Below are 24,156 nucleotides of genomic sequence, written 5' to 3'. Positions count from 1 at the left end.
GTGAGTGAGTGAGTGAGTGAGTGAGTGGGATTGAGTGAGTGAGTGTGGGAGTGAGTGGGAGTGAGTGAGTGAGTGTGGGAGTGAGTTGGAGTGAGTGAGTGAGAGTGACTGAGTGAGAGTGAGTGAGAGTGAGTGAGTGGGAGTGAGTGGGAGAGGGAGTGAGTGGGAGAGGGAGTGAGTGGGAGAGGGAGTGAGTGGGAGAGTGAGTGAGTGAGTGAGTGAGTGAGTGAGTGAGTGAGTGAGTGAGTGGGAGTAATTGAGTGGGAGTGAGTGAGTGGGAGTGAGTGAGTGTGGGAGTGAGTGGGAGTGAGTGAGTGAGAGTGTGAGTGAGTGAGTGGGAATGAGTGAGTGAGTGAGTGGGAATGAGTGAGTGAGTGAGTGAGTGAGTGAGTGGGAGTAATTGAGTGGGAGTGAGTGAGTGGGAGTGAGTGAGTGTGGGAGTGAGTGGGAGTGAGTGAGTGAGAGTGTGAGTGAGTGAGTGGGAATGAGTGAGTGAGTGAGTGGGAATGAGTGAGTGAGTGAGTGAGTAATTGAGTGGGAGTGAGTGAGTGAGTGAGTGTGAGTGAGTGAGTGAGTGAGTGAGTGAGTGAGTGAGAGTGTGAGTGAGTGAGTGAGTGAGTGAGTGAGTGAGTGAGTGAGTGAGTGAGTGAGTGAGTGAGTGAGTGAGAGTGGGAGTGAGTGAGAGTGGGAGTGAGTGAGAGTGGGAGTGAGTGAGTGGGAGTGAGTGAGTGGGAGTGAGTGAGTGGGAGTGAGTGGGAGTGAGTGAGTGGGAGTGACTGAGTGAGAGTGAGTGAGAGTGAGTGAGTGGGAGTGAGTGGGAGAGGGAGTGAGTGGGAGAGGGAGTGAGTGGGAGAGTGAGTGAGTGAGTGAGTGAGTGAGTGAGTGAGTGAGTGAGTGAGTGAGTGAGTGAGTGAGTGGGAGTAATTGAGTGGGAGTGAGTGAGTGGGAGTGAGTGGGAGTGAGTGAGTGGGAGTGAGTGAGTGAGTGGGAGTGAGTGGGAGTGAGTGAGTGGGAGTGAGTGAGTGAGAGTGTGAGTGAGTGAGTGGGAATGAGTGAGTGAGTGAGTGGGAATGAGTGAGTGAGTGAGTGGGAATGAGTGAGTGAGTGAGTGAGTAATTGAGTGGGAGTGAGTGAGTGAGTGAGTGAGTGTGAGTGAGTGAGTGAGTGAGTGAGTGAGAGTGTGAGTGAGTGAGTGAGTGAGTGAGTGAGTGAGTGAGTGAGTGAGTGAGTGAGTGAGTGAGTGAGTGAGTGAGTGAGAGTGGGAGTGAGTGAGAGTGGGAGTGAGTGAGAGTGGGAGTGAGTGAGAGTGGGAGTGAGTGAGTGGGAGTGAGTGAGTGGGAGTGAGTGAGTGGGAGTGAGTGGGAGTGAGTGGGAGTGAGTGAGTGGGAGTGAGTGAGTGGGAGTGGGAGTGAGTGGGAGTGAGTGGGAGTGAGTGAGTGGGAATGAGTGAGTGAGTGAGTGGGAATGAGTGAGTGAGTAATTGAGTGGGAGTGAGTGGGAGTGAGTGTGAGTGGGAGTGAGTGGGAGTGAGTGAGTGGGAATGAGTGAGTGAGTGAGTGGGAATGAGTGAGTGAGTCAGTGGGAATGAGTGACTGAGTGAGTGAGTGAGTGAGTGAGTGAGTGAGTGAGTGAGTGAGTGAGTGAGAGTGTGAGTGAGTGTGAGTGAGTGAGTGGGAGTGAGTGAGTTGTGGAGTGAGTGGTGGAGTGAGTGGTGGAGTGAGTGGTGGAGTGAGTGGTGGAGTGAGTGGTGGAGTGAGTTGTGGAGTGAGTGGTGGAGTGAGTGGTGGAGTGAGTGGTGGAGTGAGTGGTGGAGTGAGTGGTGGAGTGAGTGGTGGAGTGAGTGGAGGAGTGAGTGGAGGAGTGAGTGGAGTGAGTGAGTGGGAGTGAGTGGGAGTGAGTGGGAGTGAGTGAGTGAGAGTGTGAGTGAGTGGGAATGAGTGAGTGAGTGAGTGAGTGAGAGTAATTGAGTGGGAGTGAGTGAGTGTGGGAGTGAGTGTGGGAGTGAGTGGGAGTGCGTGAGTGTGGGAGTGAGTGTGGGAGTGAGTGTGGGAGTGAGTGTGGGAGTGAGTGGGAGTGAGTGGGAGTGAGTGGGAGTGAGTGAGTGAGTGGGAGTGAGTGAGTGTGAGTGAGTGAGTGAGTGAGAGTGTGAGTGAGTGAGTGTGAGTGAGTGAGAGTGTGAGTGAGTGAGTGGGAGTGAGTGAGTGGGAGGGAGTGAGTGAGTGAGTGAGTGAGTGGGAGTGAGTGAGTGGGAGTGAGTGAGTGGGAGGGAGTGAGTGAGTGAGTGGGAGTGAGTGAGTGGGAGTGAGTGAGTGGGAGTGAGTGAGTGGGAGTGAGTGAGTGGGAGTGAGTGAGTGGGAGTGAGTGAGTGGGAGTGAGTGAGTGGGAGTGAGTGAGTGGGAGTGAGTGGGAGTGGGAGTGAGTGAGAGTGGGAGTGAGTGAGAGTGGGAGTGAGTGAGTGGGAATGAGTGAGTGGGAGTGAGTGGGAGTGAGTGAGAGTGGGAGTGAGTGAGAGTGGGAGTGAGTGAGTGGGAATGAGTGAGTGAGTGAGTGGGAATGAGTGAGTGAGTGAGTGAGTGAGTGAGTGGGAATGAGTGAGTGAGTGAGTGAGTGAGTAATTGAGTGGGAGTGAGTGAGTGGGAGTGAGTGAGTGGGAGTGAGTGAGTGGGAGTGAGTGAGTGGGAGTGAGCGAGAGTGGGAGTGAGCGAGAGTGGGAGTGAGCGAGAGTGGGAGTGAGTGAGAGTGGGAGTGAGTGAGAGTGAGTGAGTGAGTAATTGAGTGGGAGTGAGTGGGAGTGAGAGTGTGAGTGAGTGAGTGAGTGAGTGAGTGAGTGAGTGAGTGAGTGAGTGAGTGTGGGAGTGAGTGGAGTGAGTGGAGTGAGGTGAGTGAGGTGAGTGAGGTGAGTGAGGTGAGTGAGGTGAGTGAGGTGAGTGAGGTGAGTGAGGTGAGTGAAGTGAGTGAAGTGAGTGAAGTGAGTGAAGTGAGTGAAGTGAGTGAGGTGAAGTGAAGTGAGGTGAAGTGAAGTGAAGTGAGTGGGCAAGTGACTTAACTGAGCCAGAGAGTGAGTGACTTGAGTGAGATAGTAGTAGAACTATTTATATGCGTATAAATAAATATATTGCATTTTTGAATGCATTTTATGTTTGTTTGATTTTTTGTGCTTTGTGCAATTCTTTGGCAATATGTACATTATGCATTGAATCGAGCGAGTGACTTTTTTTGAGTGAGTGAGTGAGTGACTTTTTGGAGTGACGCGAGTGAGTTAAAGTGATAACTGAGACTGATTCATGTTGCTTTCAGGCCCATTCATGAAAGGAACCAGTTCATAAGAGTAATTTGTTCAAATCAGACTACAACTGGTCGCACAATATGTTTGTTGTTGAGTGCAAACAGTGAGGACATTGCAATATAAACAAGTGCTATCCATATATAGCATTTCTATAATTTCACAGACCCGAGCACACACCATACTGAAAACACTTTCGGAAATGCAGTTTCTATAAATATCTCACAATTTTTTGCTGGTTGCCTCACAAAAAAAAAAAAAAAACTAAAATCTAATAAGCAAAAAGCTTTTGAAGTACAGCAGAGAGTTCATTCATAATTTCATCTCTTAAATCAAAGTGCAAGTCTCCACACCAACTTCAAACATTTACATTAGTAGCATTTTACGTCAGTAGCATACATTTCTGCGTGAATCCAGACGGCAGTCTGAATGAAAGCTGAGAGTTTGTTTTTCTTTCCGTCAGAGGCTTCATACACACCTTTACCACCTCCCCTCCTTCCACTTTCATCAGGTGACGCAGGTTTTGCTGTAGTAAACTGGTGTTGGACCTCCACTTCAGAAGCCCCAGGAGATCAACTACAGGAGAGCAATGAAAATCAGCATTAGCACACTCACCTCTCTAACCTGGACATTAAACATTCATTAGTACACAGAGCACAAACAGACATATGAATAACATGAGCTCTCAGCCTGGCTGATGAAGCCATAAGCCACGACAGGCTTTAGGTAAAATTGATTCTATCCCGGTTAACGGTTGTTGCAAAATTATAGAAGAATATGGAAATCTGGACCTATAAAGCAGTTTATCAATCAAAGTTCATAGACTAGCCAGAGGGAATGACCCGTAATGATTCATGAGGTCACAGATGCTCTTTAAATAATTCTTAATTTGCCTTCCTTTATTGGTTGAATTATCACACAGGAATAAGCTGTTAAAGCGATGACGCACTGGGAAAGACTCATGTGCATTGTGCCACTCGGCACCTGTATGAGAAATGGAGAGTTGCACAGTTCATATGGTTCCCTTGGGAACTCTCAACACCGTTTGAGCAGCTCCCATGGTGATTGTCATGGCAACAGGAGTGACTGACTTTTTAACCTGAAATGAGGCATTCCAGCAAGCATTTGAAAATAAGTGCCGTGACCTGAAATTACGTAATGTGACGAGACAAGGGATTGTGTTTTGAAGGGCTGTCATAGAGAGAAATTGACACAAATCATCTAAATGATATGTTTCTTATTACTATTATTATTATTATTATTATTATATAATTTATAAATACAATTACAAATAATTTAATAATTTATATATAACTGCTTTATTAAATATTATTAAATATTGTTAAATGATAATGAGAGTAATATATTTTCTAAATGTATAATTTATAATGAAAATTAAATACAATTACTCAACCAAATAAAATCAAACAGGAAGCCATTACCCCTTTCATAGGATAATGATCAATTAAGCATTAATTAAACAAATATATTCTGCCACAGAATGCCACAATTGCCCAATCAGAATAAAGTCCAGTGTGCTGCATAAGAAAAAAGAGGAGGGTGTGAGCAGAAGAACAGCAGAGACAGAGATTTCATATCATCATATCACATCAGCAGGAAGTGTGGCTGTGTGGGAGAGACGTTTCAGAGTTAAAGATCCCAACATTTACAACCCCAGCCTGTGGGTTTAATAAGAATCAGAGACAGAAAGAGCTGCCAGGCCATTGGAAAAGTGAGCGGTGCTGCCTTTCTTTATTTAAAAAAAGACTCATCCCCGCTCTTATTGGTCGAGAAAGGTTTCTATGTTCAGAATGCTCTATAATCGTCTAGTTAGTTTACTTACACAAACCAGGATGCACAAAAAAAAAGAAATCAAACAGCCACCATAAAACACACATTCACCAGCGCTCCAGCATTTCCTATGGATTTCTACTATATTAGTACAGAACGGGATTCTGTGGCTCGATATGATATTAAAAACATATGATATAAAAATGTGATATAAAAAGAAAACAAAGTCGGCATTGATGGACAAGGCCTCACAGGGGGGAAAGAGCTTCTTTGGCCTACAACAATCAAAACCTGTGTTTATATGCTAATGTCTTCCATCTGACGAATCCTTAGTGACCTTATTACCTCATCTGCTACCTGCCGAACTGAGATTTTAGACAAAGGTCTTCATTAAAGCTCCGTTTAAACTGGCCGCGTGGCTCAGGGGTCACGTAAAACCACACTCTAATAGTCACGCAAGTCATTAGCACCTCTGTAATCAATTCCCAGGCACGGACTGCCTCATAACGCTATGTGAGAGGAATTATTTTGTTGTCCGGCGGGGATAAAGATGGCCTATAAAGCTCTCAGATTGCACATGCACACTGCATAGCGTGAGGCGTATCAATGGTTCTTGCTGCTTGTGTCTTCGTGTAGCAGGGGAGCTTTGAAATTAGAGCAGAAAACATCTTGGCATTCTGACGGCAGTCAAGTGTTTGCTAGCTCCGCTTTTAAGTGTCTCAAAAGTGTCTCAGAAGCACAAGCTGATTTACATCAAAGATCAGCAACTGTTGTGAAGTTTAATGAAGGTGCACTTACTTCTAACTACTTAACAGTGACAGAAAAGAAGAGAGAATGAATGGGAAACATTTCCTGGATCATTGGTCAAAATAGCAGTGAAATCTCACTTGTAATTATATATAAAATTTAAAAAAGGACACTATATTTTCATATGCCTTCCGATTTTTTATTGTTGTTGGTTCCATATTATTATTATTCATTCTATTATGCCAGTGGGTCAAACTACCTTGAACTGGTTTTAATACAATTCACCAAAAATCACACTATTCAAAATAGTAAATGGTAAAAATTGCAAAAAGCTAAATGATGTATTATATTTTATAAAATTATGATTTCACAAAAACATGTTGCAAAATAACTATGAGAACATGAATAATAAAACTGTTTAACAAATATTTCTAATTTCATATTTTAATTTAAATTGTTTCAAATCTAATTTTATATTTGTGCTTTTAGAAAAGGATCTTTAATCTCGATAATTAGGCATATTTTGCATTTTAGGTGTGTGTGTGTGTGTGTGTGTGTGTGTGTGTGTGTGTGTGTGTGTGTGTGTGTGTGTGTGTGTGTGTGTGTGTCTTAGAAATAAAATTAAAAAATATTTTTTATTTCATTTAAAATATCTTAAAATGAATAAAGCTGCCATAAAATGTATAAAAGAATAAACGGTCATTAAAAAATACAAAAACACAACAGAATTACTTAAACTGAAATGAAAATAATTTTTCATTTCTAAATTTTCTTTAAAAAAAAATATTGAAAATTATTAATAGCTATAACAGGATCTCATTTCTACTAGCTTTTATTGTGAATGTGCTGTAAAATGGGGACAGCTCCAGTCGAGGACAGGACACCAAAAACAGAGACGTCTGTCCATCCTAGAATGTGCATTACCAGCTTAAACACGCCATAAAGAGTTCACATCTTGAATTTAGCATTTACTCAAGCATTTATTCTAAAAGTCAGGACTTGCATTCGTAATAAAAGCTGCACGTTCTAGCACTCATTTTTCACCCAGTGGTCCGTCTCCTCCTCACATCTGCTCTAGTCTGAAGCACATGCACTAACCGAGGCTATTTCTGATGCCAACTTCACTCCATCTCACCCTCGCACGTATATTTTGTCTTTGCAGGCCCAGCATGCTCTATGATGTGACTTCACGGATCTCAATCTTAATGGTGGCATCACTAACGCTTGGCTGCTCTGCATTCAGGACGCGTTTGACCCTGAATCTCTCAGCAGACGCACGTATCTGAATCAAGAGTCTTTTACAACATGTCTATCAGAGCAGACAGAGGCACTATCATTCATACAAACATGCTCAAAAAATGAATCATGCAACTTAAACTTTCTATGAAACCCCTCCGTAAATTGTACCAAAATGGGGTCAGTACGATTTTAAATAAATTAATACTTTTATTTAGCAAACGTAACAATAAAGACATTTATAATGTTACAAAAGATTTCTATAAAAAATGATATTATTGTCACATTTTAAAGTCAAAATGTCTCTGCAGCACTAGCATCAGTGTTTTCAGGTTTTCCAAACACTTCCTCTGTCTGCCATTGGTTGGATAAACATGTAGCCCCGCCCCCAAACTCATGCAAGCGTTGAAACAGGGACGCTCAAAAATACACATCACCGCTCAGATATTCATCAGACTTATTCAATACCTGTGAGTCTTTCTGAAAGATTCACTGACAAACTGCTCAAATGAATCATCTGCCACTAGAAGACAAATACATTCAAAAATATATCTATTGTCTTCGCATTTTTTGTTAACCTGGTTTATCACGACCAATTTAGTCTGCAAGCTCACAACTCGGATGCAATATAACTTTGTTTGCTATGGCAGTGTAGATTAATCGATGAAAGAAACACTTGACTCATTTCTTTCTTTTATCCTGTATTTATTTTTATTGGCCTACACTTGGACGACTATATGCTCCCCCTGTGACATCTATCTCTGATTTTAAGTAACTTACTCATCAGATTTACTAACGCAGTGCTCTCCAGTCATGAACCTGTCCACTGTACATATTCATGCCTGCGGCTACACCATGTGCAAAGGCTGATGGGAACGCAGCTTCTGTAAGATTCATAGAGCAACAAACACATGCTTAAAGAGGAGAGGAGGGAGTAAAGGAGCGATTGCGTCAGGACTGCAGTGGACTTCACTGCATCCTGTATGTGATCCGACTGTAATAATCTTCCCGCATCTGCAATTCCTCACAGCTCGTCTTTAAATCAGAAAACAACTTGAAATCAAAACTCACCCTATTTACTTGTTAGACATTCTGATCATTCTGTGTGATTCTAAATGAAAGTATTGTTTTTGTAATCTTTATAAAAATGTACTTGAATACTTCAGTTGACATCTTAGTTATAGTTCCCCCCTATATATTTATATATGTATATATATATATATTTATACTAAAATAACACTGGTTGACATTAACAAGCACTTATTTTCAACTACCTGTGATAGACTTAATCAGAGAATTAATTCAATTGTGAAAACTGGTTCCTGAATAAGTCAGAAACTTTCAAAATGACGTTTTAGTCAGAAATATGTCACATTACTGCAGTGGAATGGTTGCAAACACAGGCTTGTCAGCACTAGTTATTCTAGCTGTGGCCTTATGGCCACTTTTACTGATAGAAGAGTAGAGAAATGAGATGAAATGATGGGGAGAACGTGTCTCACCGTTCTGTGTGAGTTTGGTGGAGCACACCAGCGTTGAGATCTGAAACGAGTCTTTGCTGATGGTGAAGCTGCCGAGATTCTGCGCGTTCTTCCCTGACGAGGGATTTCTTTCCTCCATCTCTGGTTTGGTGGAGGCCAAGCTCAGGTACATGGTGGAGTCCTCCAATTTCTTGGCTTCTGCCTACAATTAACACAGTCATGAGTACAACACCTCTTTTGCACAAGACTAAAGAAGGCCTTCAATGAATGACAGCTGTCAGTAAAAAACATTATTTAGGCTTTTTGAAACAAATGTTTGTGCTGATTGGACAAACTAATATATATATATTCAGATATATATATTCTGATATATATATATATATATATATATATATATATATATATATATATATATATATATATATATATATATACACACATATTCTGTTTGTTTTTTTGGTCACACTATAGATTAGGGTCCAATTCTCAATATTAACTAACTTGCCTCAAACTCTTAACAACTACCATACTAACTATTAATAAGCTGTAGTTAGGTTTAGGTATTGGGTGGATTAAGGGATGTAGAATATGGTCATGCACAATAAGGCATTAATATGTGCTTTATAAGTACTAATATTTAGCCAATATCCAAGAAAAAATGCATGCTAATAAGATACTAGTTTATAGTGAGAATTGGACACTAAACAAAAGTGTTACTGTTTTTTTAATACATTTGATTCTACTTTTACAGAGACAGATTTGCTCAAGCATTAAAAACCGATTTCACATCAGTGGTAAAGTGGTGATTTGTTCATTTTCATAGCTCAAAAAGGATTCGACCAGGCGACATTCTGCATAAATGAAGCTATTTAATATGCAGATGTGAATAGATTGAATACATGAACAAAGTTTAATTGCATAATGATTACATTGTGATGTGGGGTCAAAGGTTAAATGAGACAATAAAGAAGAGGCAGCATCAGCACACAACTCACATCTCTGTAAGCTTGTGTGTGTGTGTGTGTGTGTGTGTGTGTGTGTGTGTGTGTGTGTGTGTGTGTGTGTGTGTGTGTGTGTGTGTGTGTGTGTGTGTGTGTGTGTGTGTGTGTGTGTGTGTGTGTGTGTGTGTGTGTGTGTGTGTGTGTGTGTGAGATCACAGCACTGTAGACAGTGGTGATTGTGTTGGTTTCACCTTATAGACGATGAGATCGTGTTCTCCGTCCCTCAGCGTCGTGCCGTCATATCTCATCAGCTTAACAAACGACAGAGCAAAGTTCTTCTCAGATTTATCCTTGCCTGCAGAGAAAGAACAATGCACACAGTCGGTTAAGTCTTAGGTGGATGTAAGCAGTTGACAGAGAAAATGTATGTGTAACAGTATATTAGATCCGTGCAGCTCTTAAAGTGACAGTAGCCTAATATTCCTGCTGCCGTCTATAGAAGAAGTTTAATCAAACGACAAAAGACAACGAGAAAATTAACTCTCTGTTCTTGACTGCATATATTCTGTAACTACATTAGTAATGTATATTTTATTTATAAAGTGCAGTGTTATTTTACAGTTGATTACAGTTTCTGTACCGGAAAATACTAAAACAGTTTATTTTTTATTTTATTTTTTTATTACTGATTGTTTACTTGTCTTTAATAATGTATATTAGTTGTTACTAGTTACTAGTTGTTTTTGCTATGGTATTTGTAAATCTTATGTTCATGGTATTCAGCTACAAAATGTTTTGCAATAAGACTTAGAATAAATGTGAACGATATCCAAGTTGTTTATTTTACCTTATTCGAATCGAAATTAGGAATCTTAAGAATCTGAATCAAAGAAATTCAAACGATACCCAAACCTACCTGCAACTTAATCTAAACTGAACCTTAACAAATTCCTTTTACTCTTTTCATAACATCGACAACTGTATCAAACAGAATCTGATAGCGTTCAAGATCAGCGTGACTCTAACCATCTCTAGCATATTTCAGTCAGACAACACCTCTGAGAGCCTGTGTGCTTCATCAAGAGATCCAGCAGTTTCTCTGTTCTAGACAGAAAAGAAACATCCCGTACTTCATCCCAAAATGGAAATATCAACATCAACCTAGGAAAAACCACACAAACAATTGAATCTCGTAACTCAAAACCGTCTGCATATCAGAGCCAACACAGCACCCCCTGACAGAGAACAGTGAGCCAGAAAGGTTGAAAGGTCATGAGACGACCTTCATCATCACCATCATCATCATCATCACCACAATCATCATCATCATCATCATCATCACTGCATGACCAGGACAGAAGGATTTAGGGAACCAGGTCCCTACACCGCAGAAAGCCTCTGGCAGTAACAGACAGAATAAACCAGGAGGAGATGAGATTGTTCATGTTTTTACATTCAAAATTTAATCAGAAAGAAAGAAACAGACAGGCAGACATGTGGGGTACGACAGGGATGAAGATCCCCACAACTGATTCTCCCTGACATTTGACTGCCTGTCAGCATCAATCTGTTTGAGAAAACGGATTTTAATGCCAGTGTTTAAAAGCTCAGATGATCACAGAAATCCCTATAAATTGAACTGAACTCAAATGTCAGTGTTTCGAAACACAAATGACCATGGATACTCCTTCAAATTGGACTGATCTTAATATGAACCTGAAACGAATGTCAGCATGTCAATGCTTGTTAATCATGGAAATCTGAATTGATCTGAAATAATTCATCTGAAGTCTATATCAATTTTAATGTTTTTGTTTTGCTTTTGCTGCTTTCCTGCTCAAGAAAAATTTCTGATAATTATCAATGTTGAAAACAGTTCTGCTCCTTCATATTTTTGTGGATATTGTTTCAGGATTCTTTCATAAATAAAGTTTAAAAGAAAAGCATTTATTTGAAATTGTAACATTATGGCTTCACTGTCAAAAAAAACCCTTCAAACTTAAACTTGTGAACAGTAAATCCTTATTAGTTGCACTAACTCTGTCCAGACCTGCAATAAAAAATTGTCTAGAAGTGCTGAAATGTCACATTTTTAAACAACAACTGTGCTGAGATCTGCCGTCAATGTGTGAAACTTGAGACAATGTGTGAGACCCTCTTACTGTCAGTGTTTATTATCAGATCAGCTGACGAGACGTTTATTTGCTTCAGTTTGTCTGTTTGAGCTAAATGATTAGTTTTACAGTGCCTGGCAACCAGTGCCTGGCAACAAAACCCCACCCCTCTCATCCTGGCGCTGCCGTGGCAACATGTGGTGGGCAGATGGAGAGACGCGGCTGCCAGGATAAGGTTGAACACACACAGCTAAATGTGATGACCGCAGCCATACGCCAGACGTCTCTTGGCCCATAAACAACCTTCCAGGATTCTCAAACATGCGCATACTCACAGCCGATATGATTCACAAACTCCCTCTCAGCAAAACACAAAACAAACAGCTAGAAAACAACTTCAGAGCTGCACAATAAACCAGTTTTTTACATCTTCTAAAGAACTTATGACATTTATTTGCGCGTGCTAAACTCGACAACACTTGGGTGTTCTGGGTGGTTGGCATTACGTTTCATGTGGTTAATAGAGTATTCAAAATATAGTGTGCTGCTATGTGGCTGCTAGGGAGTTCTGGTTGGTTGTTTGGGCTCTAGTATGCAGTTACTTGTTTTAAACCAATATTTACCACTAAAAAGTTGTTTCAGTGGTAAATATTGTTGCTAAGATAAAAAACAACAAAAAAAATGTAAAGATTTAAAGTGCAGCTATGGAGTTGCTTGAGCATTCTGTAGTTTCTCAGGGTGTTGCTATGCAGTGGCTTCTGTGTTCAGAATGTTTTTAGTGAGTTGAATTCTGAGTGGTTGCTAGGATGATTCAAGGTATAATTCCATTTCTGTTGAACGGATGGTAAGAGATGAGCTGTACATCAGTCTAAAACTCTGTAGTCTTCAAATAACTTAACCTGCATGAGAGCAACAGTAAAGCTGAGCACCACAAATGCACACTTAACAGCCTACTCAATAAAAGCAAACTCATTCAGATTCAAATGGCTCCGTCATAGTCAAAAGTTATTTTAATAACCCACTGAGAAAGAAAAAGTATGCTCGAGAACATTTAAAGAGGTCTAAAGCGCGACACCACCAGCGGATTGTGCTGCTGTCATGCACATGCTGTGACCTCAACCACACTTCAACTTTACTAGAGTGAATTTCCAGGCAATAGGTAAGCCACACGCTGGTTAAACAGCTCTGAAAGCACTCGCATGTAAACGTGTGCTGAACTTACAGTCCTGAGACGATCTGTGTTTGAACGTGAACCGCAGGTGACTCCTGTTGACATCTTCAATCGGGATCGCAACCTGCAACAAAGAAATTCACAAACAAGATGGATCTCACACATACATAAGATGTGCTTAGAAAGAGACTAGGGCAGGAGGAAAAAACCTCTTGAATATTAATACGAGACATAAATGTGGATTAAAACAGACACTTAAGCAGGGTGCAGTTACTGTGACCTTTACGTTGAACTTTAATCTTTATTGTTCAACGTCTATTTATGAGATTTTAAACATTTAAAAGGGTCAAATCATGATTTATTTTTCCCCTTTGAGGTCCAATTTATAAATGTTAATATATGGTATTTTATGCATTTGTTAACCTCCACTAAAGATAGTGAAAATCCCAACATGGATTTTAAATTGCACACCTGAAAATTCCCAGAATATATTTGTATTGACACGTGGGCGAGTCAAATGAATTAATCTTATCTTATTTTAGTACACATTAGATGTGACAGTATAAGTGACGCTCACCTTGAAGGTTTCAAACCAGCGTGGCTGTTTGACCTGGTAGTAGATGACTGATTTATACTCCAGAATGCCTTCATCTCCTGCACCAGGGAAGATCACGTTCTAGACGGCAAAGAAGAAAACCATTACATTTCTTGTTTTTTAGATTATTTTTAGAAACAGAGGAACCAAAAAAGAGGAGGAACCAAAGGCCATTACGTTGGTCACTCCGTCATTGTGCATTTACACCAGCCAGTAAAAAACTAATTGTTGCACAGAATTTAATTTAATCTGACTCCCTGCCAATATCAGAAGCTAATTGAGATCAGAAGTGACAGATCCGAGAACAAGGTTTCATTCTACCTACTGGAAAACATAAGGAGCCCATTTGGTCTAAGGAGCAAAAACTGCATGCTTTATTTTATTTCTTACCATTGCACACAGTAAGGGTGAGGCATTCAACACACATGCACACACACACACACATACACATACACACACGCCTGGCCTGTCAAAACCTGACAAACACACACATGCTACAGCTGACAGGCACCAATTATGAGCAATAAGTGACCAGCCGCTCTACAGGCGCAGGGACTGACTGTATGTGAGAAAGAAAGATTATGTGGGCAGTAAAGAAGCACAAACAAGGCACGTTTTTCGTCTTCAAACCAAACCTGGGACTTCAGCAGACAACGGTTAAATCCCGTCTGGCTTCCCGTAATGTTTACGCATGAGGTCAGTATGCGGAGAGAATGCCGTTCGAACGCATTCGGCAACATGAGCGTTTACACTATGAAAGCAATCTGGTCGAATGCGTTTTCGACTACCTCTGGAAATGGTCGAAAGTAGACAAGCTCAAAGTGTTTCACACCCCGTTTACACCTGTATTTAGTGTTGTCCACTTGTGACCCGATCTACCAAAACACCAGGTGTAAACAGGGCCTCTGAGACCATTTTAACCTGGACTAGATCTTTTCTCTCTGATCATCACCAGTTTGTTTTTTATTAGTGGTTTCAGGTCTGAGATTGGCTCTGTCCCTACTGGTGTCCCCCAGGGTTCGATTTTTGGACCCTTACTTTTTAGCATTTATATATTTCCTCTTGGATTGCTTTAAAGAACTTAAAATATATCTACATGTATGTCGAAAGAGGGGGAAAAGCTCAATTATAAAAGTTAATATGCATATTGCTTAATTTTTAAATCTTCCTTTTCAACGTGCAACTACTTGATATGCAACTATACTTTACATAGACAAGGTTAGTCAGCAATTGTATCATGTTTATCTGCCTTTTATTATATTATGTATTCATTATTTTTTACTTTCATTAAAATGAATAAAATTAAGTCTAAATGATTTTCTACAGTAATCAACATTATCCCTAAAAATGCTATCGACTGAGCTTCAGTATTATTGAATTTGGATTATTCATTAAAATGATTGTCTCACACACACACACACACACACACACGCACACACATTACCTCGAGTTTCTTTCCATCTTCATCGTGTACAGACATGGTGACCTCCACGTTCTTGGGGGTTGTCTTACTGCCTTTATCAAAATCCCCCTGAACCAGCGTCACGTAAATGTCATTACGAACATCACCTGCAAAAATATGCACACAGTCTCAGTTTCAATTATTAACAGACTCAATATATGATCTACAGCTAAAAACACCCCGTTTGGAATTCAGATCTTACACATTTGTAGGAAAATGCACAAAAGTAGCTAAAACAAGTGGTGCTTGAACATTCAAAGGTCATAATTTGGGTGGTTGCTTACTTTTATTCTCAAGTAAAAAGTAAACTAAATTAATTTTTCTTGACAATCCCCGCCCATGAGTATCAACAACAGCCAAAATGTGAGTAACCCTTTGGAAAACTCTGAGAGGGATAACATCACTAACATATGGTTAGTCATATGCTAATTTGCATCATGACAAGTTCATTACAAGTCACTTCAGCAGCTTAGTTTTCATTAATGGTCAGGGTGGACTTCTCATTGTCGATCTCGTATTTTCTCTTATTCAAAAATGTTTTCAATGATGTAATGTAAATATATCCACAGAAGCTACAGTTTGATGATGGATACCTGGCATGATGATTTCTGGGAAGCCCATTTTGCGAGCGACAGCGGTGGAACGGTCCACCAAGTGAGGGAAATCTTTACGGATCTGATGAATATCACCTGGAAGCAACTTTAGTGTAACCCACAAACCTAAAGACCAAAGGAAAAGAGTGGAATTAAATGCACACATACACACTCTCTCTCACACACACAGTCTCCAGGACTGACACACAAAAACACTCCCTATCTGTGCTTAATAGCTTATAAGAACTTAATATAAAATCTCATTATTAATGATCTACAAAAAATAATTAAGAACACCGGATTAGTTTAATGGCTGAGAAAACACCCTGCAGGAGGCAGAGAGACTCTTATTTAATCTGTAGGTGCAGAGATTATTGGATTGTGCTTGGAATATTTTATATCACAGCCTTAAAGACTAAATGGAGCAATATGAGCAAATAACGTGAGCTGTTATGAATTTCGATGAGAAACGACTCTGCGGATGTACTTATAAAACCCAATGAAGAAAAAAAATTAGGTCAATACTTCACCTCAAATTCAAAAGGAAAACAAAATACAATTATATTTTTTATGACCATATATCTTATGACCATTAACATGTTTTTGCACTGACATTACTTTAATGACAATTAAGCATATTTCATCAAGATCTCATTACTGTAATGCAAAATAAATGTCATTCCCTACTGAAAAACTATAAACTAAATGAATGTCTAAATTTTAAGTATACATAGCATATGTAAAATAAATAAATGTATTTATCATCCTAGTCTCTGATGAATCGCAGGAAGGATGGATTGTATTTGTGGTGATGGATTGTGATGTTATCTGACACCAGTGCATCCAGACAGACCTTGTGTCGTAACATATTCGGTTCCCATTCTCCTTGGCATGAACAAATTCTCATGCTTGATAAACCCCATTCAACTTCAATTAATGTTGCTCAATAACTTTGTCATTTGTACGATTCAGGCGCCTTTAGATTGTGAAACTCTCCTGACACACAGTTTGATCGTATCTGGGACAAACCCGGTCTCAATCTCCACAGATCAGTTTTTAAAATCTTGTATTTTTAACTTCTCAAACTTAAACTAGGCCACATAATTAAACTGCAGCTCAGTAACATCAGTCAAATAACCATCCCAGCTTCGTTTCATACCAGGAATATTCATTTACCATACAGATATCAGAAAACCTTGGGTAATGTAGGGACCTATAAAACATTTAATTTTTTCCCAAATAATATTTTTTTCTAAAAAAAAATCTTTGTTTTCTGTTTTAAGTATTCTTGATTCTGATTTACATTAAAATGTACTAAAAATACAATTAATTGAAAAAACACAAAACTTATACAACTTAATTAATTAAAAGTTTAACAAAAAATAAATTAAGGACCCTATGAAATCAGAAATTCTTCGTTTTAGTGGTACAATTAAAACATAATACTAAAAAAGCAAGTATAATCAATTGAATTGATTCAACTAAAAATTTCATAATTGAAAATTTTTTTACAATAATAGAGCCTTATGATATGTTTTGTTTTATTTTTTAGATATTCTGTGTTGTCCGTTTTATTTATTTTTTTCAGATTTTTGATTCAATACAAATTTATTATTAAAAAGGGTGGTAACCATTTGAAGGCATTAAATATTATTTTGATTAATCTTTTAAAATTTAAGCAAATGAATGTGTAACAATTATTAAATTAAATTTGCTGCGTAATGGAAATCATAGGGCCTTAGTTTAATGTTCACCCAAGTGCAGGCTTTGGGCCCAGTGACCTTTACCTTGACCTTTGTGATTGACCTCTTTGGCAGCGATGACCTTGTTGATGACTGTCTGAAGGAAGTCGTTCTCGCCCGCCACCCTGGGTGAAAAACGGGAGATGTTCAGCTGCCTGTGGCGAATGGCGTCATCCAACGCTAGCCTGGAGTTCACACACGACAGGCAACACGCCAACGGAGAGGAGAGAGAGAAGGAAGAGAAAGAGAGGAGAAGAGTAGTAGCCACAGAGATCCAGATAAGGGTGGACATGAGCAGAAGAAAAAGAGATGGATGAAGAAAGCGAGAGGAGGGGAGAGAGAGAGGGAAGACACCAAACAGTGATACCGATACCATGACAGGGACAAAAGCCATTTTGTTAGCAAACAGTAATGCGGGATGGGTGACAGGAGAGACACAAAGAGATGCTGTAATTTACGAGATGACCCTCCATCTCACCCAAACACAGATGAAGCTGAGTCTAAAAATACACACTAGCTCTGCTCCAAAACCTAGTGGGCTGCCTATCTAGACTGCATTTTAAAGACATGACAGATCTCAACTATAAGGCAGCAACGTTATATTACCATTTATTATATCTCAGTTATAGTAAAAAATGCATCCAAGACGGTGGACAAGCTAAATGAATATTGATTATAAATTACATACATTTCAAAAAAATACATTTGTATTTATATAATACAAAATAATAATGACAATATTAAATAGTGTTTTATATTAATATTTGTCTTTGTAATATAACAAAAAGAAATATTCAATTTAATTAAAATAATAAGTTATTATAATTATCAGCCATATTAGTATTATTATTATTATTATTATTATTATGTATAAATTAATGTTCAATTAATTATATAATTAATTTTAATTAAATTAATGTATTATCACCTGGCAAATTTTTTATTAGTAGTATTATTATATTGTACAATTATTTAATTCAAGTTAATAAAAATGTATGCATGAGTATCTGGCCGAATATTATTGCCATTATTGTTGTTGTTGTTATTATTAGTGTTATTATTATTATTATTATTATATAACATTGTAAAATAAATTTTACATTTTATATTATATATGAATTAAAACATTTATAATAATTATCTGGCTAATTTACTTCAGTCACTATGAGGTTAGGATGCGGTCTTAAAAGGTAGCTTTCTATGTTGGTAGCAAAAGACAGCAAAATAGTTCACTGGATTTTGGAACGGAGCTAATCTGAAGTCACAAATACGCTGCTACAAATCAAAAACCTGCTTAAAGTGACAGCACCCATTTTAAAACACCCCACAATTTACAACAAACTCTTTCATTCCTCTCTGAGTGTGAGTGACCCAGCTAGACTGTGAGAGTGGCAAAGCAGAGAAAGACTGAAGTGTAGTCTTATTTAGTGACAGAATGTGAGGAACGTATGGCTCTCCTACAGAATAAGAGTGTATGCAAAGTGTTGTGTTCAAAGAATAAATACACAGAGCATTGAGATAATATAGCAGAAATCAGGAAAACAGACACAGACAAACTTACACTCAAATTAGCTTTCTTATGCCACAAAATAAAAGGTATGACTACACAATACCTCATAAACTACCTTACTCGCTAACCCAGAGGCCCCGTCCAAATCACTTGCATTTTTTACTGATAACAGCAGAAAGAACTTAAAATACTAAAGTTTGGACAAACAGATCAGTGTGTGTACTTGCCTCACAGGCATAATAAATATGTCTACTTTTAAATGAACCAATTCAAATCGAAAACAAATATTCTCGGATAACGTAATCTATATGAAACGTCCATCTCTCTTTATATGCGCGTCCACTATACTGCGGACATGATTATCAGCATCATCAACTTCAGCTTTAGAGCCGACACAAACACAGAAATCACAAGTTTATTAATAAATTATTCAAATGTTCAGACAGTCCGCTTCCAGTTTTTTTTTCCCTAACACATTTATAATCATTATTTTTTCCCGTCAGTATTATCGTATTATGGTTTGGTATCTCTCTGTAATGCAGAACAATGTTAGCAATGTTACATAACATAAGCTATTCTTTCTCAGCCCTGAAACTCATCTATTCTCCGATTTAAATAATTAAATTGATATCATAAACGTGTGATTAGTCAACTATTGGTTTAAATGTGCCACTAATAGTCGGCTAGAAAAATCTTTATCCCTATTTCTTTGTTTGATGACCTAAAAGCCTCAAATATGATTGGTCAGTGAGATTTGTTTTGTCACCATGCAAACAAATCTAGCACTTGTTTTGCATTAAAAAAGAAGCTTCTATTTACAGTAGGTGCCTGTGGTTTTATTGGTCCTTTCTAAAAACCTAGTGCAAAGCATTTCACACACTTCTAATGGTCACAACGGTTTTCTAGGTTTTGAGGCAGTCCTGTTGCGTTCTTCTCCATAAAGACTGCTGTGATGAACTCATACTCACGGCTGGAACGGAATGAAGTGTTGCTTGTCCTCGTCGTCCATCTTGCCCGTGATGATGTCCGTGACGTCCATTACTGCAGAGAGAGGAATGAGAAGAGAATAATATCTGCAGAGAAACTGCCTGGGAAAACAACTCATGAAAAGAAGAAATAGACAGCTCATATTTCATCCCAAAAAACAATGAAATTAGGATTTTTTGAAGATTGCCTATTGCGACATTATTTGCCATTTACTTTAAAGGGATAGTTCACCCAAAAATGAAAATTCTGTCAGTAATTACTCACCCTCATGTTGTTCCAACCGCATAAGACTTCTGAACACAGTTTAAGATATTTTTGATGAAATCTGAGAGCTCTCACTCCTTCATAGGCTTCAATGTAATCTCATTCTGCCGGCCCAGAAATGTTAGTAAAGACATCGTTAAAATAGTTCAAGTGACTACAGTGGCTCAACCTGAAGTTTATCAAGCGACGAGAATACTTTTTGTGCGCAAAAAAAAACTACTTTATTCTCAATGTAGTATTTAAAATGGTTCTAAAGTGTGCATTTCCTGGATGTCCGAATCGTGAGAAACCAAAGAGAAAACGTAAAAGTGGCTAACCAATGGCGCAAAATTAATGGCTTACCTTTTACACTTTCCCATCAAATGATCGTGAGCGTCATCTTCTCAGTTCTCGTGCATGCGTCGTGAACTCACGTCAGAGGCCGACACGGAAGAAAATCAATAGTTGAATAAAGTGTTTGTTTTTTTTGCGCACAAAAAGTATTCTAGGCGCTTGATAAACTTCAGGTTGAGCCACTGTAGTCACTTGGACTATTTTAACGATGTCTTTACTAACTTTTCTGGGCCGGCAGAATGAGATTACATAGCAGCCTATGAATGAGTGAGAGCTCTCAGATTTCATCAAAAATATCTTAAACTGTGTTCTGAAGATGCATGAAAGTCTTACGGGGTTGGAACAACATGAGGGTCAGTAATTTAAAACACACTGTCCCAGCAAATTCCCATTTCAAAATTTTTAAGTATTAAGCTGGCTTTAATTAAAATGACTTTCTCCGAAAAAAAATGTATCCATTATTTATTTCTACTACAACATTTCCATTACTATAATGCAAAAAAAGTGGCATACTACTTAAATAAATAAATATATATTACATCATGGGAGTAACTACTGCATTTAATTCAATTAATTTAATAAATAAAATAATTTTTATTACTGTATGACTTTTCCTCACATAGCAGAAATGAGAACTGTGTGTGAAAATCCAAATTAAATTGTCATGAAAATGATATCCCACATTTTACTTCGTTTTCTTTATGCAAAATGTTTTTTTCCCCTTTTAATTTCAGGGTGTAATAGGACCTTAATATGTATCTGTAAGATTCATCCCATCACTGAAAAAACATAGTAAAGCACAACAGAAAGAATCATGGGAGTTTAAATTTGTGGTTTATAAGGTGAGAGCAGCCAAAACTTTCTAGATAAGCTGTCAACCAGCAGCTATTACTGACTGAACACATGAACATCGCCTCTAAATGGCCATTTGGCCTCGTGTGCAGGAGTGGCCGAGCTGAGATTGAGTTTACAGCAGGCAACAGGAAACTGATGAGCCATAATGGAAGCGTTGGCTTGTCTCTGTATGTGACGCATTAAAGGTGACATTGCACATGCAGGTTCTGCCTCTACCTTCCTGGCCCACATAAAGACTAATGACAGTATGGAGGGAAGGAGAGAGGGGGAGGAGAGAGGGAGAGAGAGAGAGAGAGAGACACTTTAAAAATCCCACTTCAAAAACCGTTTGATGTTGAAACCAAAGGCTGCATGTCTCCTCTCATTCTCCTGTTCGGACTTATTTATTTATTTACAACAGAAAAACACATTTCCTTTTTTCCATTGAGACTAAGGTACGAGTTCACAACAGGAGGAGCCTTTTGTGCACAATAACTGACTTGTACCAGTAAACAACCACCCTCAAATCTAAGTAGCTTAATAAAGTAATATCACATCTATCCTCAAGACACAATTTCAGGAGTCATTCATAAATTGTGTAATGCTCTGGACACTGAAGTTGAATCCTAAGTGTCAGGGATTAGAAACAGTAATGTGATAAGTGGACACAAATATTAGGGTAAAATATTAGGGTCACTTAACTCCAACTACCTCAAGACTTCTACTGTATACTGTAATTGTACATGAAATAAAACCATATTTATCTGCAGGCAGACAAAACACGTCCATATCAGTGGAAAGGCCATTATTTTTCTCAATGCATTAAAATTGTATGAATTCAAAATTGTATGAAGATTGGTGCATTCCATTTTCTACGGCGTATTGCATGTCACGTTCTGTAACACATTCAGCAAAGCTTACAAGCAATATATTTTTCCAGTTGATTACATACAAGGCTTGAACAATTGTATCTGTATGCAAATCACTAACAATTAACATGAGAAATAAAAATACAGATTACAAAACGGCTGCAAAGTATATTTGCATTTATAGTTGAACTGTGGCAACTCAGTATTAGCAATCATGGTCTAAAAAAATGAAACATATAAAATAAAATAGTAGTAACAATAGTTGGGTGTTCCTGTGGATCAACAAGTAGAATTTGTCAATAGCAACAAAAAGGTCCTTAAATCACTTTGGATAAAAGCATCTGAAAATGAATCAAAGTACATTTTTGGTGCTATTTTTATGGACACTATGGTTACCATGCTAAGTGTGCGTTGAGTTTTATGTGTAAAAAACAGAAAGTGAGGTACTACCTGCCACACCGAAGGGTCTGCGGAGGCCGGATGTTAATTTCTTAGTGTTGTTATCTCTGAGCTCCATTCGGCCCACTCGAACAATCTGACAAACAAAACTGATTTTCTCCCTCGTCAGGTCTTCACTCCCCAGATCCTGGAGAGAATCACACCAACACACAAGCATAAGTGTAAAAAAACACACAAAAACATGCACAGGCACTTGCACAATCATGTACTAAAAGGCCCATCAGGGTAAAGTTACTTTTAATAAATTTGTGAAGCGTTTTGCTGAGCAAAATGGAAATGGCCGTATTCAGCTGTTATAGGCATGACAACTTCATGTTATGCTCACTGGTGAGCCTTTACAAAATTGTTAAAATGATGACCTCAACATAATCTGTACTTTAAATTTCTGTTTATATCTTTGTTTTGGCAACTGAGAACCTTTAATAAAAACCAATAGTGTGAGAAACAAAGTTTACAATGTGACACTGGTGTAAATCCTGCTGAACATTAAGCAGTGTTGTTATTGTTTTTTTTTTGTTTTTTATGTTTCTTCTTTTGTATATATAAAACGGTCCAGAAACGTTTTCTTACTTTTTCAGACTGGGAGCAAAAATGTAGGCTACTTTTATGTGACTTTTTTTCAGGTTTTTGGAGATTTTGGTGTAACATATAATACCCGTCGTAACTCTGAGCCTTTTTGTTGATTTGTTGAGCACAAATTTACATGCATGAAATGTCCCTTTCATGTTGCCTTAACTTCTGTGAATATTGTATATATTGTACTGTATTTCTCATCACTTTTTCAGTAAAGACCTCATCTGTCAAAAAATTGTTCAAGTTACTGAGGGACAAATCGGGAGAGGTCCAGTACCTTGTTTGAGTGCCGTGACTCATTTATTTCCACAGTGTATTTATGCTCACTTTAGTACAGCTCAGTCCATAGATCTTCATGGGAAAGTTTTTCTTCTTGTACAATTGCTGCCTGAAACGCTGTTTACTTCCCCTTTCACACATCTGCCACTCATCACCTGTGTCTTACCTTAATGCCTTTCCTGTGATAATGCCCCTTATTTCTATCATACTTCTATCTCCTGTTAAGTGAGATCATATTGTATGGTCACTTATTCCTAATATGAACGGTTTCACAGGAAACCTCAAATGCGAGACATTGATTGCATGAGATTAAGTTTGGCTGTATGAGTTTGTAAATGGCAGCCTGTGCCCTTTTGTAGTGTCTACATACTATTTCTCAACAAACTGTAATAACTGTGATTAAATTCAGTATATATACACGTCTGCCATATGTTGACACCCCTCAAAAATTCCTGCCCCCTCTCGCCACGCCAAAAATCATTTGCTAGATCCGGCCCTGCGCCCCATGTCATTTTGAGCCCCCAAGCGGCCATGCACCAGGCGTTTCTGCCTAAAACATCTAGTTAAACTCAAACTTGTTAGTTTAGCAACTATCCAGGAAGGCAATGACTGATCCATGGATTGGGCCGGTGTACACAGGTTGTTAGTATGGCGTCCGGGTGAAGGGTAAATTGTTTCGAGCAGTGTTTGATTGGGGGCAGCAACTCATTCCCCGCAGGGGGTTTGTGCAAAGAGCAAAGGATTCTGGGAAAACAAACCTACCCTCGACAGCCCATGACCTCTAGCAAAAGAGAACAGTTCTCGTGTGTTGGTGCAAATATGTACCTACATGCACAACACACACCAATGCATATACTCTATAATTATTAAATTATGGACATACAAATACACA

General features: G+C 38.7%; 1 protein-coding gene and 1 long non-coding RNA gene across 4 annotated transcripts in view; one reads left to right on the top strand and one right to left on the bottom strand.

Annotated features, from left to right (window-relative positions):
* The window catches only part of dock1 (dedicator of cytokinesis 1), a 252,549-nt gene that overhangs the window by 178,459 nt on the left and 49,934 nt on the right, over positions 1–24,156 (bottom strand). For all 3 annotated transcript variants that reach the window (XM_077200233.1, XM_077200232.1, XM_077200234.1), the window contains exons 10-19: positions 22,404–22,539; positions 19,635–19,707; positions 17,202–17,281; positions 15,415–15,540; positions 14,804–14,928; positions 13,342–13,440; positions 12,816–12,888; positions 9,731–9,834; positions 8,560–8,740; positions 3,762–3,859 (exon numbers count right to left, since the gene is read on the bottom strand). In XM_077200233.1, the coding sequence (XP_077056348.1) occupies positions 3,762–3,859; positions 8,560–8,740; positions 9,731–9,834; positions 12,816–12,888; positions 13,342–13,440; positions 14,804–14,928; positions 15,415–15,540; positions 17,202–17,281; positions 19,635–19,707; positions 22,404–22,539 (1,095 nt within the window). The remainder of the gene's footprint in view (positions 1–3,761; positions 3,860–8,559; positions 8,741–9,730; positions 9,835–12,815; positions 12,889–13,341; positions 13,441–14,803; positions 14,929–15,414; positions 15,541–17,201; positions 17,282–19,634; positions 19,708–22,403; positions 22,540–24,156) is intronic.
* Positions 1–24,156, top strand: part of LOC143709691 (uncharacterized) — a 759,555-nt gene that overhangs the window by 699,971 nt on the left and 35,428 nt on the right. The window lies entirely within an intron of this gene.

The sequence above is a fragment of the Siphateles boraxobius genome, unplaced genomic scaffold, assembly GCF_051911475.1.
Source record: "Siphateles boraxobius isolate OS27281-9 unplaced genomic scaffold, OSU_SipBor_1 46, whole genome shotgun sequence".
Classification (NCBI taxonomy): Eukaryota; Metazoa; Chordata; class Actinopteri; order Cypriniformes; family Leuciscidae; genus Siphateles; species Siphateles boraxobius.
Note: the sequence above shows the minus strand (reverse complement) of the source record. Positions and strands in the feature narration are given on the sequence as shown.